This window comes from Pantherophis guttatus, chromosome 2, assembly GCF_059756535.1.
Source record: "Pantherophis guttatus breed Tessera chromosome 2, ASM5975653v1, whole genome shotgun sequence".
Taxonomy (NCBI): Eukaryota; Metazoa; Chordata; class Lepidosauria; order Squamata; family Colubridae; genus Pantherophis; species Pantherophis guttatus.
This window is the reverse complement of record NC_142064.1, coordinates 268,846,350-268,863,923: the sequence shown is the minus strand read 5'-3', so window position 1 is coordinate 268,863,923 and position 17,574 is coordinate 268,846,350. Positions and strand designations below refer to the sequence as shown.

Sequence of the window (17,574 nt, the reverse complement as noted above, 5' to 3'; positions counted from 1 at the left end):
ATCCTCCCCTTTCACTCCTATTTATTCCCTTTGGGAGGGGCCATTGTATCCCCTTGTGCCTTTACTGCTGAGTCGACCTCTGTTCCTTAATTGTTCCCTTCTCCTGACAGCTCTGTGCATGTGCACATCGGGAACAGGCTCCAGCTGTTCTTCAGCCCCAATTACCTCCGGACTCCAAAGGTAGCTGATAACTGTCGGAGGGCCTGGCCCATCTCTGCCTCCAATGCAGAGCCCTCATCAGAGCCTTCCCCAGACTCCAGGACTGGCCCATGTTCCTCCCCAACCTCCTCACTGTCTGTTGTGGTCTGCCCGCAGCCTGGGGAGCTGGCAGCGGAGTCGGACAGCGATGAGGCTGAGGAAGAACAGGGGCCAGTCCTGGAGGCTGAGGAAGGCCCGGATGAGGGCTCTGCATCTGAGGCAGAGATGAGGCCAGGGACATCAGGGAGTGATGTGCGGACTTCAGAGCCTCCAGAGGCTGACAGTAGAGAGGCAGAGGAACAGGAGGAGCCTGTTCCTAGCGCACATATAAGAAGAGCTGCCAGAAGGCAAAAGCAGATAAAGCAGAGAGGACAACTCGGGAGTAGGGCCAAGAGATGATTGCCCTCCCCACTTCCAATAAGGCTTAAAAGACCAGCAATGGCTCTTGGCCTCTTTGCCGGAAAACAACGTTGAGAGAATTGGTTCTTGTTTCACTGTATTCATTTCTGGTCGGCGTCTTCTGCTTCTGAACTTTTGCCAAGAAAAGCCTTTGGCAGTTTGCCTAATTATCCCAAGGTCAGTGATAAACCGAGGAATGGCGTTTTGAAGAATTTGCTTTCATTTAGTTTGGACTACACTGAGAATGAGTTAATTCTCAGCTGTTCTAATAAAGTCTGTTTGTTTTCGAACTGTTTGTATTTAATACTAACTACTTGGGCCTGGGTCACAACACTGTCGGAGTCTGCCGTCAGCTCCGCTGGCGGGCCACAACACTTACGACCGTTGAAGCGTCTCCATGGTCATGTGATCAAAATTCAGATGCTTGGCAACTGACTCATATTTATGACAGCTGCAACGTCCCGGGGTCCTGTGATCCCCTTTTGCGACCCTCTGACAAGCAAAGTCAATGGGGAAGAACACGACCATGTTACTAACTTAACAACTGCAGTGAGTCAACTTAATAACTGTGCAAAGAAAAGTTGTAAAATGGAGCAAAACTCCTTAATGAATGCCTTGCTTAGCAACATAAATTTTGGGTTCGGTCGTGGTCGTAAGTCAAGGACTAGCTGTAATGTCAGGGCTCCTGGGCTTAGATGGGGGGGACCAGCCCTAACACCCCTCCTCCCCACAGCTTCAATGGCTGAGGGGGGAATCAGAACCTGGGTCTCCCCACTCTTAGCCCAACCCTCTTCCTGTCTACCCGCCCCTGAATTTTGGACTGAGAGGGAGGGGTTGGCCCCAAAGTCCTCCGGGGTTTCTGTCGCTGCGAAGGGACCAAACCCGTCTTTTTCTGCTCCTAGATCAACAGTAACTGTGAGAGGGATCTTGGAGTCCTAGTGGACAACCATTGAAATATGAGCCAGCAGTGTGCAGCAGCTGCCAAAAAAGCCAACACAGTTCTAGGCTGCATAAACAGAGGGATAGAATCAAGATCACGTGAAGTGTTAATACCACTTTATAATGCCTTGGTAAGGCCACACTTACATCCAGTTATGGTCGTCACGATGTAAAAAAAGATGTTGAGACTCTAGAAAGAGTGCAGAGAAGAGCAACAAAGATGAGGAACTGGGTATGTCTAGTTTAATGAAAAGAAGGACTAAGGGTGACTTGATAACACTTCCAATATCTCGGGGGTTGCCACAAAGAAGAGAGGGTCAAGCTATTCTCCAAAGCCCCAGAAGGCAGGACAAGAAGCAACGGATGGAAACGACCGTATTTTTCGGAGGATAAGACGCACCTTAGTTTTTGGGGAGGAAAATAAGAAAAAAGCTGATTGGCAGATGAATCGGCCTCCCGGAATACCCCCAACCAGCTGTTCCCAGAGGTGAATTTTAGCAACAGGTTCCTTGGTTGTGAGCTCTGTGCCTTGCTTTTTTTTTTTTTTTGCCTCTGAAACTCTGTTTCAGAAAAAACTTTTTTTTCTGCCTCTGAAAGCCTCTGAAACAGTTTCAGAAAAAAAGCCTCTGAAGCTCTGTTTGGGGGCTTTTCTTCTGAAGCTCTGTTTGGGGGCTTCTTTTCTGAAGCTTTGTTTCTGATGTTTTTTTCAGCCTCTGAAACCTCCGTTTTGAGAAGCTGGGTGGGGTTACATTCGGAGTATAAGACGCACCCAGATTTTCACCCTCTTTTTTGGGGGGAAAAAGGTGCGTCTTATACTCCAACAAATACGGTAATCAAGGAGAGAAGCAACCTAGAACTTGAGAAATTTCCCGACAGTGAGAACAATTAATCAGTGGAACAACTTGCCTCTACCCTGCTTCCCCTAAAATAAGACATCTGCTGATAATAAGCCGAATTGGGCTTTTGAGCACATGCGCTAAAATAAGCCCCACCCCCCCAAAAAATAAGCCCTCCCCGAAAATATTTAAACACATGTGCAGCCGGTCCCCACTATTTCCTCTGGTTAGGGTTAGGGAGACAGAGGTGGAAATCTGGTTTCCATCTTGCTCCACATGCCCCAAAGTAATAAGACCTCCCCGAAAATAAGGCCGGGCATTTATTTCGGGGTTCAAAAAAATATAAGACAGGGTCTTATTTTCAGGAAAACATGATAGATGTTGTGAATGCTCCAACACTGGAGGTTTTTAAGAAGAGATTGAAGAACTATTTGTCTGAAATGGTATTGGGTTTCTTGCCTGAGCAAGGGGTTGGACTAGAAGATCTCTAAGGTCCCTTCCAACTATTCTATTCTATTCTATTCTATTCTATTCTATTCTATTCTATTCTATTCTATTCTATTCTATTCTCTCCATCTGAACTCACCTTTAAATGTGCATAAAACTTCTTTCAGTTCAATCCTCTTTCTCGAAAAACGGTAGAACCTGTACTCCATCTCTTCGAAATCTCTCTCACATTTAGAAAGCGTTCCACTCTTCCTGCTGATAAAAGGTGGAAAATATGAGCCTTTTAGGGTTGAAACAATGGTCTTTATCCGATTTCCATCTAGCACTGATTTCCTAGTTGTCATCGCTTGTCTATTTTGACTCTCTAATAAACTCAAATCCTGCCTATACTGGATTCATCACACAATAACACTCCATATGCAGGCATGAAGCTTTTTGCCAAAAGTATGCAGGCAGTCCTCGACTTACAACCATTCCTTTAGTCACCATTCAAGGTTACAACAGCACTGAAAAAGGTGACTTATGACCGTCTTTTTTTACATTTACAACCATTGCAGCATCCCCGTGGTCACGTGATCAAAATTCAGATACTTGGCAACTGACTCACATTTATGACCGTTGTGTCCCAGAGTCACGTGATCCCCTTTTGCGACCTTCTGACAAGCAAAGTCAATAGGGAAGCCAGATTCACTTAACAACCATGTTACTAATTTAACAAGTGCAGTGGTTCACTTAACAACGGCGACGAGAAAGGTTGCAAAAAGGGACAGATTCACTTAATTGTCTCGCTTAGCAACAGAAATTTTGGGCTCAATTGTAGTCGTAAGGTTGAGGACGGCCTGCATATGGGTCATTATGTTTATTTAATGCTACTTAGAAGGATGAATATCAATACTTCTAATACTGATTGTAGGAATTATTCTCACAATCGTATGCTCCTACCTTCCCTCAGGTGACTCCAATTTGTTCCTAGGATAAAAATGGCTGCCCATTCACAGCAAAGACTCTGGTGTTCTGCCCCAGCTCCGGATTCCCAAGGATTGGGACACACACCAACGGTCCTTATCAAAGTTATAACGTACCAAGAATAAACAAAGTCCGGCAAAGGTTGGCAACCAGCCCAGAAAACAAGATACGATAAGACATTCACTCTTCAAAAATGCTCTGTAATAACTACACGTTGTTTCCAGCAAGAAATTACTAATTGCGTGCGACTTAAATAGGATAAGGGAGTGGCCAATTATCCTCAAACCTTACTCTCGAGGAGACCTCCTCCTCCTGAGTAGCCACTCCTGCCTTTTGGCAGCCCTGCGTGCTCGAGCATTGAGGAGAGGCTCCTCCACTTCGCTCTCTCCACTTGAAGGAGCCTCTGGAGGTTCTGAAGGCCCTGGCTGAGTCTCTGCCTCTGGCACCACGTCCTCTTCGGCCTCCTCGCTGTCCGATGCGAGCGCAGGCTGCGCAGGCTGCTGGCGCGACCCCACACCAGCCTCCTCGTCGTCGGGATCAGCCACGATCTGCGCAGGCTGCTGGCGAGCCACAACACTTGGACAGAATTTGATACTGAATATTTTTTCAGCCTGGGAGCTTTCCTTCTTACCTCCCTTTTATTGCTTTATGAAATTTACATGCTTGCCTATCCTAGTAGTTCGGTGGCCTAGTGAGGTGGGGCTCTCGCCTCACAGTCAGGAGGCTGTGAGTTCGATCCTAGGTAGAGGCAGATATTTCTTCCTCTGGGGGGCAAACTGAGAATATATTTGCTGAAAAAAACCTCCGCATTGGCAACAGGAAGGGCATCTGGCCAGTAAACACTCAGACTCCACCCCGCAAGGGATTATGGAGTCATTAAAAGATGAGGATGAGCTTGCTTGCCTATCCTGGTTGCTAACGATGAAAAACAAGAAAAATGCAATTAAAAGCAGATGAATATAATCAATGCAAATTACCCGACAAAAGAATGAAGGAATCATTCCGAGGTCAACCTAATGAATAAAACACACTGAAACAATTGTATAAACATACCCCTTGGTTGGTTTTCTGAGACTCTGCAGCAAAAAAAAAGAAAGAAAGGAAGAAAACAGAAAGAAATATGTATCAGGCATGATAGTCTTCTGGGAATAATTCAGATTCTTTTCTTCTGTAACCATTTCCCCATAAAAAAATTGCTAAACAACATTAACAAGGAGCCTGGATAGCTCAACAGACTAAAAGCCTGTTATTAACATTCAGCTGTCTGCAATTATTGCATGTTCAAATCTCCCCAGGCTCAAGGTTGACTCAGCCTTCCATCCTTTCTAAGGTAGGTAAATTGAGGACCCAGATTGTGGGGGCAATAAGCTGACTTTGTATAAAATATACAAAAGTATGAAGGCTATTGCTTAACGCATTGTAAGCCGCCCTGAGTCTCCGGAGAAGGGCGGCATATAAATCTAATTAAAAAAAAAAATCATTTTCTTAAGTAAAAGTGAAAAGTTGATACAAACGTAGAACTGGTTTTAATTAAAGCGACCACCGAGCAATATGATTAATTATTTTATTTATTTATTTATTTATTTATTTTTCAAACTTCTATACCGCCCTTCTCCTTTCGGACTCAGGGCGGTGAACAGCCAAGATAAAAAACATTTATACATAGAAGTTAAAAATAGATTTAAAATAATTAAATAAATTTGGCCCGTAATTTAAAACTTATCAATTTAAAATCCATATCAAATTTTAAAACCAACCATAAAATCAGGACAGTCCAGCTAACTGAAAAAAATAGGTTTTTAGGGCCCGACGAAAAGTCCGGAGGTCGGAGATCACTCGTATCTCTGGGGGTAGATTGTTCCAAAGGGTAGGTGCCACCACAGAGAAGGCTCTCCCCCTGGGGGTCGCTAGCCGACATAGTCTGGCCGACGGCACCCTGAGGAGGCCCTCTCTGTGGGAGCGAACTGGCCGGTGGGAGGCAATTGGTGGCCTTATTATTCCCATAATTTAATGAATTAATCCAATAATTCCTGACAACGCTCCTCTCAACTCGCTTTGATTAGTAGACATATATAGGTAGTCCTCGACTTACGACCACAAAGGAGCCTTATGACCTTTCTTGTCACAGTTCTTCAGTGAATCACTGCAGTTGTTAAGTGAGTAACGAAACCGTTGTTAAGTGGATCTGGCTTCCCCATTGACTTTGCATGTCAGGAGGTCACAAAAGAGGATCACATAACCCCGGGACAGTGGTGAAATGTAAAATTTGTTACTAACGATTCTGTGGGTGTGGCTTGGGGGGAATGTAATGTGACTGGGTGGGTGTGGCCAATTTTTTGCAGGGGATTTTTGCTACCGGTTCTCTGAACCACCCACCATCATCGCTACCAGATTGGGTGATCCGGTCCAAGCCGGGAGCATTTCACCCCTGCCTGGGACACTGTAACCACCATAAATATGAGTTGCCAAGCATCCGAATTTTACTCATGAGACCATCGGTATGCTGCAATGGTCATAAGTGTGAAAAACAGTCATAAGTCATTTTTTCAATGCCATGGTAACTTTGAACGGTCACTAAATGAACTGGTGTAAGTGGAGGACTGTCTGTCAGCTTGACTCTACTTTAGGTCTTTGAAGTGAGGCACAGGGGGCTAAATCCTGTCTCTTAAGGGTTATTTTGAAGGAGCCATTTTTGTAGGAGCCCAAAGGTCCTTGACTTACAACCCTTCGTTTAGTGACTGTTTGAAGTTACAACAGCACTGAAGAGAGTGACTTATGACCATTTTTCATACTTACGACCATTGCAGCATCATGGTCACATAATCAAACTTTGGACACCTTGCAAATGGTTCATATTTATGACAGTTGCAGTATCCTGGGGTCATGCAATCCCCTTTTGCGACCATCTGACAAGCACAAAGTCAACAGGGAAGCCGCACTCACTTAACAACCGTGTGACATAACTTTTAAGAACTGAAGGGATTCACTCAACAACTGTGGCAGGAAAGGTTGCAAAACGGGGCAAAACTCACTTAACAACTGTCTCGCTTAGCAACAGAAATTTTGGGCTCAACTCTGGTCGTAAGTCTGTCGTAACTGCCTGTATACGTTGAGAAGCAGCCGGTGGATCTTTTCGAGTCGTAATCAAGAAGGCCCAAAATCACATTTCATTTTGGGAAGCGGGGTTTTAATTTCCCACCTTTGACAGAGGCTCCTTTTCTCCTTTCTCCCAGGCGGCTCCGTCATGGCCATTTCTTGATAGGTACTCATCTCGCCTCGCGATGATGTCCTTCTCCAGCTCTTCCAACTGCCTTAACAAGAGCTCTTCTTGATCTCGGAGAAATCTTTGCAGCTCTTTCCATTCCCAGACAATAGTCTCCCGCTCCGATTCCGTCTTTTTCTGTAAGGTCACAACGGAAAAACACTGCGTTACTCTATTCTCAGCTAGGCTTTCTAGGCCGAGGGAGGGAGGGTCTGTTGTGGTCTGCCAGCAGCCCACGGAGCTAGCAGCAGAGTCGGACAGTGAGGAGGCTCGGGAGGACCATGGGCCAGTCCTTGAGTCTGGGGAAGGCCCAGACGAGGGCTCTGCGTCGGAGGCAGAGATGGGGCCAGAGCCATCTGGGAGTGATGTGCGGACTCCGGAGCCTCCAGAGTCAGACAGCGAGAGGCAGAGGAACAGGAGGAGCCTGTTCCTAGTGCACACATGCGCAGAGCTGGCAGAAGGCAAGAGCAGCTAAAGCAAAAAGGACGACTCAGGAGTAAGGCCTAGAGATGATTGGCCCCTCCCATAAGGCTTAAAAGAGCAGCAAAGGCTCTTGGGCACTTTGTAGGAAAGCAACGTTGCTAAATCTGTTTTCCAGTCGGCGTCTCTTGTTTCTGAACTTTGTGGGGCTTTGCCAAGGCAGGCCTTTGGCAGGGTGCCAAAGAAGATAAAATTTTGTGATAAGACCGAAGGACTTGTTTTGGAATTAATGTGGACTAAGCTGGGAATGAAGTAATTCTCATCTGTTATAATAAAATAGTTTTGTTTGAGAATAATCGTGTTTTGTAAGTGAGCCTAGGTCACAACAGGGTCTTAGCTGAGGGTCTTAGCTCACCTTAGCGAAGGTGAGCTCTCGTATAAACGAAAAAAGAAAAATGTTGAAAGGGGGGGGGAAGAAAGTGATTGTGAAAGGAATCTTGGAGTCCTAACACACACTGAATTCAGTCCTAAAAAAATGTGGCACGGAACCAGTAGGATTGCCTGTGTTTTACACGATTGCAGGCAGCTGCTAAATTTCTGTCTTTACAGGTTTCCAAAATTTTTCTGGGTTACATTCTGAAATGCTGAAGCCCTCTACTATATCTTGGAAGAAGGGCCAACTGATACAGATACTCCTTGACTTACAACCCTTTGTTTAGTGACTGTTAAAAAAATATTTTTGTAAATGAAGGCCACAGCCTCATCCAACAAAGACAGAAGAAACAGGTTTCCATCTTTGTAACAAATCAACAGGCAGACGGCTTGATGTACAATTTAAGGGAAATCAACTCAATTGTAACATTATTGCATCTTAAATATCTTGGGTCACTCTGGACAGGACACTTTGCTATAAAAAAAAAACACTTGAAGATCTCTGCCAAACGGAGAAGCAGAAATAACATCCTGCATAAACGATGCAGCATTAGCTGGGGTTCAACAAGACACACTGCGGGTGTCTGCACTTAACCTGGTTTACCCTCAGCAGGGTATTGTGTCCCAGTGTAGCTTAATAGCCTGTAACAAGTAAAACTGACGCACAATTGTATGAATCAATGCACATTGTTAGTGGGACAATTTGATTTACTCCCCCATACTGGTTGCCTGTTCTGAGGTATATATATTCGACTAGCTGGACGCCCGTGCTTCGCTACAAAACTATGTGCTCAGGCTTGATAAATTGACACTTGCAGCCTGAAACTTAAAGTAGAATGTGTAACGCCGTAGCATCAGAGTGTGTTAATATAATGCAACTGGCAGTTGGAACAGAGAGGGAAGGGGGAGTAGGTCCGAGCCCGCAGCATCCATTGGTATTCATCTGGATAGCATCCTGTCAGCGTGTGAGAGAATTGAGGGGTGTTTGGAAACTCAAACAGTATTTGCTGTGTGAGCAAGAAGGAGACTGGGCGTGGCTTAGCTCAACTGTTCTGTAGTAAAGCTACTTGCTGCTGTGAAAGTAAAACTGAAACTGAAACTCCTCTCCTCTGCTTGTGTTTTCCACTTGGAACAGATTTCTTTTGAGGTGGGGAGGGGGAGTAGAACTCTTTAGCATCAGAGCGTGTTAATAATAATATAGGAAATACTAATGCTCTGATGGTCATTTCGAAAGCGAGCACCTAGAAGCCAAGAGGAACACACGTGGCAAATTTCAAGTTTGTAGGCTTTACGGTTCTGGAGATTTCGTGATTAATGTGTGAGTGGTTTTTGCTTTTATATATATAGATAGAAAATTGTCCCCCCCAACCAGTGGTGGGTTGCTCCCGGTTCGCACTGGTTCACAAGAACCGGTAGTAAAAATTTGTAGTAGTTCGGAGAACCGGTAATAACATTGGCTGGCCACGCCCCCGAACGGGTCCCCGGCCCAGTCACCGCTCGCTTACCCCGCCCACCTCATCAGAGGCTTTTTAAAAAAAAAAACTTTTAAAGCATTTTTTTCTACAACCTCTTCGGCCGAAAAAATTCTTTTAAGTAAAAAAAAAAAAAAAAAGCCTCTGATGATTGCGCGGCTCAGCTGGGATCGTCAGAGGCTTTTAAAAGCATTTTTTCTACAACCTCTTCGGCTGAAGAGGTTCTAGGAAAAAAATGCCTTTAAAAAACTCTGGCGATCCCAGCTGAGTTGCCTGATCGTCAGAGGCTTCTAAAAGCATTTTTTGACCACGCCCACCGTCACATTACCCCCCATCAAGCCACGCCCACAAAATAAGCCACACCCACAGAACTGGTAGTAAAAATTTTTAGAACCCACCCCTGCCCCCAACCCTACCCCAATGTTGAAGCTTTTTCTGTATCTTGGAAAAATCACCTGGATTTGACCAGCCCCTTGTGGTATGGACAATACTAAACCATACTGGCACCTCCAGACCCCATCTTTTGAATGCAGCTCCTGCAGGATCTCCAACTTGGTTTTTATCCACCTCGTAGCAAATTTTGGACAAATAGCTATTTCTAAGGCCAGCCTTGAAATGAGAAGGTTGTAAAAAATTCAAAGAAGCGAAGTTCAAAATTCACAATGCTACAGTAGATCTTACCAGCAAATCCTCACTTTTCCTTAGGTAAGGGAGTTTCATTTCTCTGCTCTTTTTCACATTCTCTTGCAGCACTTGAGTATCTAGGATGAAATGCGAAAAAGGTTAAAGATCTTTCGCACAGTCCAATTGAATTCCCTTCTTAAAATAACTATTTTAAAAGGAAACCCTGAATCTTAGCTTCTGAAAAATTAAATATGAAGCCGGAGAACCTCTCTTCCAGGATTTTTAATTCGTATGTATATAAAAGATATTAAAATATTCAGGTTTTGCTCGTTCGTGTGGATAATACCCGCAACTCAACAAGCCATCCTGAGTTTGAAAACTGTTTTCTGCTTGCAGGTAACACGCAACGTGTTCCAACAATCTGTGTTTGTTTTGTCATGTCCCTGTAACAGAATAACAGAGTTGGAAGGACCTTGGAGGTCTTCTAATAGACCAACCCCCTGCTCAGGTAAGAAACCCTTATACCTGTGATGGCGAACCTATGGCACGGGTGCCACAGGTGGCACGCGGAGCCATATCTGAGGGCACACGAGCGTAGCTCAACTCCAGCAGACATGTGCCCACCGGCCAGCTGATTTTTGGGCCTTCCGGGCCCACCAGAAGTTGGGAAATGGGTTGTTTTCGGCCTCCAGGAGGGTTGAGGAAGGCTGTTTTTGCCCTCCCCAGGCTCCTAGAAAGCCTCTGGAGCCTGGGGAGAGTGAAAAATGGGCCCATTGTGCCATTGCATGCCAAAAGCAGGAGGAGCGCGGGGGGAGCACGTACACATGCGCGGGAGGGCGGGACACAAGTGGGCATTGAATTATGGGTGTGGGCACGCAAGCGCACGATCCCCCCACTCTCCCCCCACTTTTGGCACACGACGGCAAAAACGTTAGCCATAACTGCCTTATACCATTGCAGACAAATGGTTATCCAATCTCTTCTTAAAAGCTTCCACAGTTGGGAGCGCCCACAACTTCTGGAGGGAAGTCGTTGCACTGATCAATTCTAACTTCAGGAAATTTCTCCTTATTTCTAGGTTGCTTCTCTCTTTGATTAATTTCCATCCATTGTTTCTTGTCCAGCTTTGGAGAATAGATTAATAGATCCCTCTTCTTTGTGGCAACCCTTGAGATACTGGAAGACTGCTACCATGTCTCACCCCTAATCAGAGGTGGTATTCAGCCGGTTTGCACCGGTTTGCACGAACCGTTGGCAGAAATTTGGCCAAGGCCGCTGAACCAGTAGTGATGGCCGGCTGGCCACGCCCCTGAACTGGTCCCCCAGTCACCGCTTGCTCGCCCCGTCTGCCCTAGTCGTCGCCATATTCTTTGCACACGCGCATTCCATTGCCATGCAAGTCCAATGCGCAAAGAGCATGGCGGCAATGGCAGCAGCTTTTTCCATGACTTCCGGTACTTTTTGGCGGCCTGCAGCCAGCTGCCGCCTCTTTGAGAGCCACTTTGACCAATCAGTGTGGCAATGAGAGTGGTCAGGTGATTCCTGGGAGGAACTGGAATCAACTGGATACCTAGTGATCGATTTAAATAGGGGCAGCTCATTCCTTCTGCTCTGGTGCCTTGGAAAATGCCCTCCCTGGCTACTTTGCTTGAAGAATAGAAAACATAAGACAACAGAATGGCGATTTGGCCTCCTTTAAAAAGTGGGCTTAGGATTCTACATTTGGAAGTTTCCCAGGGAATCTCATGAAGCTACTCCACCTTTCACACCCTGTTTTTTCTCTCTCTCTGCTGGATCACTCCCCACCCCACCCCACCCCACCCAATTCACAGTGCTATGTAATACCTATAGATGAGATGACGTTGTGGAGATCAAGAACCATAAATTGCAAGACGCAAAGTTGAGGAGATCAAGAGAAGGTGAATAACCGCCGTTAGAAAAAAAAAGAAAAAAGAAAAAAGAAAGTAAATATATGTGTCTCAGGATAATCTTGCAGGATCCAATCTGAGTCAAGCTATTCTCCAAAGCACCTGAGGGCAGGACAAGAAGCAATGGATGGAAGCTAATCAAGGAGAGAAGCAACTTAGAACTAAGGAGAAATTTCCTAGCAGTTAGAACAATTAATCAGTGGAACAACTTGCCTCCAGAAGTTGTAAACACACTAACACCAGAGGTTTTTAAGAAGATGTTGGAGTTGGTCACCCAAGGTTTATTCTTCCAAGCTTTTGGACTTCGTTCTGGAGCCCATCGTGAGGGAACTTCGGTCTTTCCAGAATATGTACACTGGAATGTTCTGCCCTAATCAACAACTAAAATCTTTACACAACTAGGAATTATATAAATACAAATTTTAGTTGTTGATTAGGGCATAAAACAACGCTTAGAACAGTCCAATGCATATATTTTGGAGAGAGAGTAGTTCTCTGATGATGGGCTCCAGCATGAACCCAAAAGCTTGGAAGAATAAACCCTCAGTGACCGATTCAGATTAGATCTTGCAGAAAAAAAAAGAAAGCTGATTAGTTTGGCCTTTATCCAGATTTAACAGGGATTCTTCCTGTGTCCTTAAATCACCAAACAGATGAGGTCCTGATTTTTTACTTTTAAATGTTGTCCCAGAAAGCTGGGTTCGCATCTGGTGTGCCACGCCCAATGAAACGCACACCGATTGCAAAGAGTTTATTCTGCGCAGGAAAAGGACACAGGGGGATCAATCCCAATAGGCCTAGCGCCAAAGCCGTTCCTTCAACAATACGGCTTTTATAGTTAATTCTCCATAAGCCCTCCTTAAACCAACCCCGTTTAGGGTATCCTACCACCTTATCCATGTTACCCAATGTCAGCCAATATTGCTTAGCCAGCATCAGCAATACAGGTAGTCCTTGACAATCGAGCCCAACATTTCCATTGCTAAGTGAGATTTGTTCTTTATTAAGTGAGTTTTGTCCCGTTTTACGGCCTTTCTTGCCCCAGCTGTTAAGCGAATCACTGCAGTTGTGGTGTTAGTAACACGGTTGTTAAGTGAACCGGGCTTTCCCATGGCCTTTGCGTGTCAGAAGGTGACTGCGAGACACGGCCAACCGTCATAAATGTGAGTCAGTTGCCAAGCGTCTGAATTTAGATCACGCGACCCTGGGGATGCTGCAATGGCCACAAGTCACTTTTTCCAGTGCTCTTGTAACTTTTGAATGAACTGTTGTAAGTCGAGGACTAATGATATCTAGCATCGATCAGCACATTTGTCCCAGTAACAATTAGCACATCATACCATATTTAGTACATTGTCCCCAAGTTCCTCTCTTCCCCAGCTGTTGCCTTATCCTATATGTTTGGGGTTTTACTTGAACAAGCATTTTTGATCAATTTTGCTTTGGGAACCATTCTTGATCTGCATTTTTGATTTTAGTAATCTGCATCCTGGCAGATTACTAAGTATAAGTCCTAGCTGCTTCTAAATTTTAACTTCTTCTCCCCTTTACATAAGGTAAAGGTAAAGGTTCCCCTCGCACATATGTGCTAGTCGTTCCCGACTCTAGGGGGTGGTGCTCATCTCCGTTTCAAAGCCGAAGAGCCAACGTTGTCCGAAGACATATGTCTCCGTGGTCATGTGGCCGGCATGACTAAATGCCAAAGGCGCATGGAACGCTGTTACCTTTCCACCAAAGGTGGTCCCTGTTTTTTCTACTTGCATTTTTTACGTGCTTTCGAACTACTACATTGGCAGAAGCTGGGACAAGTAACGGGCGCTCACCCCGTTATGCGGCACTAGGGATTCGAACCGCTGAACTGCCGACCTTTTGATCGCCACTGAGCCACCGCATCCTCCTTTACATAGCAGGTCTACAAATAATTATAACCTTTACCTTTCCCATCACTATTTAACAACAACAACAACAAAAACCCATCCTATATTACAAATCGACCCAACATCTAATCATAACATGTACAAATGTTTTGTTTTTTTTTAAAAAGAACGGTCAATAGGTTAGGCTAAACATATTTATCTTCGAATCCCTCTGTTAACCATCTGTTATTGTATTTAACACGTAGAAAGTCCACAAATGCCTTCCAGTCTCTTATAAAATTGCCTAGTTCTAATGTTTTCTCTTTTTATTTTCAGCTTCCTGCCAGGATGGATTCTATGTATATGTAATCTTAAATTTATTTGATACTCGATACTCATTTTTCCCCCTTTTTTGTACACCAATTTTTTTCTTTTTCATCGTTAGCGATGGATTTTGTTTTGTTATTTATTTTTTATGATAAACAAAATAAATATATTTAACGCATTTTAACTTGTTAATATGAAGATATTAGAGGATGGGGCTTTTAGTTCTTCCTTCATAAACACTGAAAATATTTAGCAACCAAATCTTTCTTTTCCCTCTGTTCCCATGAGATTGCTTTTGTTGCTATTTGACTGGATGCCACCAGATCAGTCTTGTCAATTTTGGTGCAAGAATTACATCAGCAGCTGGAACAGCTGGCAAAGGTTTTCCCCTCCTGGGCTTCTGTTTTTTTAAATAAGTCTTACCAATAACTCACACTTCACTATCACTCCAATTGATGGTTCGACCCTTTGATTTTATGGCGTCAACATATTTTGACGAGAGTTAAATGATTTCTATAAAGGACTCTAGAGATACTGTTACAGCATAGAAATTGTTACTACTTTGCAACAGGTTCTGTGCTATAATAAAATCAGATCCCTTTATGAAAATCATCTAGCTTTCCCCTCTTTTCATAACTTCTAAATTGTAATATCAAATCCACGAAATATTTGCCAGAGAGATGGTTATTACATTTGCACCCATGTTTTGTGGAAGAAGGGAAAATGGAGAATGATATTTTTAAAAAAGTGATTTTAGAGGAAAGAAAAAAAAACACCAATTATAGAGTGGAAATTATGCATACCTGTTAGCAGTTTGCAAAACATTGCTTCAATATAAAGAAGATATTCTTGCACTACTAATCTGATTAATACACATGGGCTATAGCGTGAATTATCAAAGCTTATTGCATAAATCATAAATCAGCTACATGTGTAAAGTTCATTAAACTTAAATGATGGATTAGTACAATATATGAACTGATCTGTAATATAAGAAGTCTTGGACTGTGCTTTATTTAATAGAAGTACTATTCAATCTCCTTTTTTGTTTGTTTGTTTGTTTGCTTGTTTGGTAAACCCAAATTAGCCACAAAAATATTTATGTAAAACACAAAGAGCCTTTTCCTTGGCAAGCAATCAACTCTCAGGTTACAACAGGAGCACATGGGGATATCTATTACCAGGAGACAGCCCCGCTTATCAGACCAAGAGCCATCTTAAGGACTAGAAACTTCTTTGTTTTCTTTTTTTAAAAAACAGAGATCATGCTTTGATTTCCATCCTTCGAATTTTTTAAAAAAGAGAGATCTTTCTAAGAGCCATTCAGATGCTCAAACTGCATCACCTTCGATTTTCTGATCAGGAATAATTTTGGAAATAATGCTGCAACCTGTATTGAGGGAGCCACAATTAAAAGAGGCGCGGTTTTTAAAAAGAAAGCAAAAGAGAGAGAGAGAAAAATACCTTTTTCTGTGTCTCTTCCCTCCACGATGGGATGCAGCAGCAGCAGCAGCAACCGCTGCTCACTTTCACAATGGAAACAGGTAACTGGCAGCAAATACCGGATGCAGCTTGCAAACTCCTTGCAAACCTGGCATGCATCTCAGCAGAGGCACCATAGAGGAGAAGGAGACAGAGAGGACCAAACAATGAAGTGGGGTGTTTTTTTATTTATTCCGCCCCCTGGAGGCCGGAGGGAAAGCTGAACCAATATCCTAAAGGTGTTTTTTTTTTTTTTTCTTTTCCAAGAGACAATTAGAGTTTCTGGTTTCTTTGAAGTCCTTTCGCTTCTCATCCAAGAAGCTTCTTCAGCTCTGACTGGATGGTGGGGAATGGAAGGATTTATACTCCCTGCAGACAACTGGTCATTTGTGTCAGGGGTGGGTTCTAAATTTTTTATTACTGGTTCTGTGGGCGTGGCTTATTTTGTGGGCGTGGCTTGGTGGGGGGGGTAATGTGACTGGGTGGGCGTGGCCAATTTTTTTTTTTTTACTTTTAAAAGCATTTTTTCTACAACCTTAAGAGGTTGCAGGAAAAAAAATGCTTTTAAAAGCCTCTGAGGATCAGGCAATTCAACTGAGATCGCCAGAGGCTTTTAAAGGCATTTTTTCCCTACAACCTCTTAGGCCCGTGATGGCGAACCTATGGCACGGGTGCCACAGGTGGCACGCGGAGCCATATCGGTGGGCACACAAGCTTAGCTCCGACACGTATGCATGCGCCAGCCAGCTGGTTTTCGGGCCTTCTGGGCCCACCAGAAGTCAGGAAACACACAGTTTCCGGCCTCCGGAGGGCCTCAGGGGTGGGTGGATGGGGAAGGCTGTTTTTGCCCTCCCCAGACTCCTAGAAAGACTCTGGAGCCTAGGGAGAGCAAAAAATGGGCCTACCGAGCCCATCGTGCCATCACGTGCCAAAAGTGGGGGGGGGCAGGGCGCATAGAATTATGGATGTGGGCACACGTGCGTGTGACCCCACCACGCTTCCCCCGCTTTTGGCACGCGACGGCAAAAAGGTTAACCATCACTGTCTTAGGCTGAAGAGGTTGCAGAAAAGAAATCCTTTTAAAAGCCTCTGACGAGCCGCGCGATCATCAGAGGCTTTTTTTTTACTTTTAAAAGCATTTTTTTCGGCCAAAGAGGTTGTAGAAAAAATGCTTTAAAAAGTAAAAAAAAAAAAAAAAGCCTCTGATGAGATGGGTGGGGTAAGTGAGCGGCGACCGGGCCGGGGACCGGTTCGGGGGCGTAACCAGCCAATGTTATTACCAGTTCTCCGAACTACTACAAATTTTTACTACAGTGGTTCTTGCGAACCGGTGCGAACCGGGAGCAACCCACCACTGATTTGTGTTCTTTTAGGGACTCATTAAGGCCATCTGAGGGGTTTATCTGTATCTTCAGGGTCACATGAGTTGTGCAAATGGGTGTGGAGCCTTCTTGGAACTGTTGAAAGGACTGTGTTGCAGACTGGAGATAGAGGATGTCTATCCCTCCCCCCTCTGTTGAGAACAGGCTTGTTCCGATTTTGACATAGATGGCCACTTCGACTCCTCTTTCAAGCCAGCGATCCTCTTTGTCCAAAATGTGGACTTTGCTGTCTTCAAAAGGGTGGCCTGTGTCTTTTAAATGCATAAAGACCTCAATTTCTCATGGATGCTCTAAACAGGTACTCCTCAACTTACAACAGAGGTGGGTTTCAGCAGATTCTGGAGAACCGGTAGCGGAAATTTTGAGTAGTTCGGAGAACCAGTAGTAAAAATTCTGACTGGCCCCACCCCCATCTATTCTCTGCCTCCCAAGTCCCAGCTGAGGAGGAAATGGGGATTTTGCAGTAACCTTCCCCTGGAGTCGGGAGAGGGGGGAATGGAGATTTTACAGTATCCTTCCCCTGCCACGCCCACCAAGCCACACCCACAGAACCAGTAGTTAAAATTTTTGAAACCCACCACTGACTTACACCACTTAATTTAGT

At 44.4% G+C, this 17,574-nt stretch overlaps 1 protein-coding gene across 2 annotated transcripts in view; it reads right to left on the bottom strand.

Moving 5' to 3' along the window:
- Positions 1-15,732, bottom strand: part of LOC117662640 (uncharacterized) — a 32,724-nt gene extending 16,992 nt beyond the window's left edge. The window contains exons 1-5 of one of the 2 annotated variants that reach the window (XM_060691266.2): positions 15,571-15,732; positions 10,053-10,132; positions 6,985-7,185; positions 4,839-4,861; positions 2,959-3,074 (exon numbers count right to left, since the gene is read on the bottom strand). In XM_060691266.2, the coding sequence (XP_060547249.2) occupies positions 2,959-3,074; positions 4,839-4,861; positions 6,985-7,185; positions 10,053-10,091 (379 nt within the window). In that variant the 5' untranslated portion in view covers positions 10,092-10,132; positions 15,571-15,732. The remainder of the gene's footprint in view (positions 1-2,958; positions 3,075-4,838; positions 4,862-6,984; positions 7,186-10,052; positions 10,133-15,570) is intronic. The other variant, XM_060691267.2, reaches the window with a different exon arrangement.
- Positions 15,733-17,574: the final 1,842 nt, after the last annotated feature.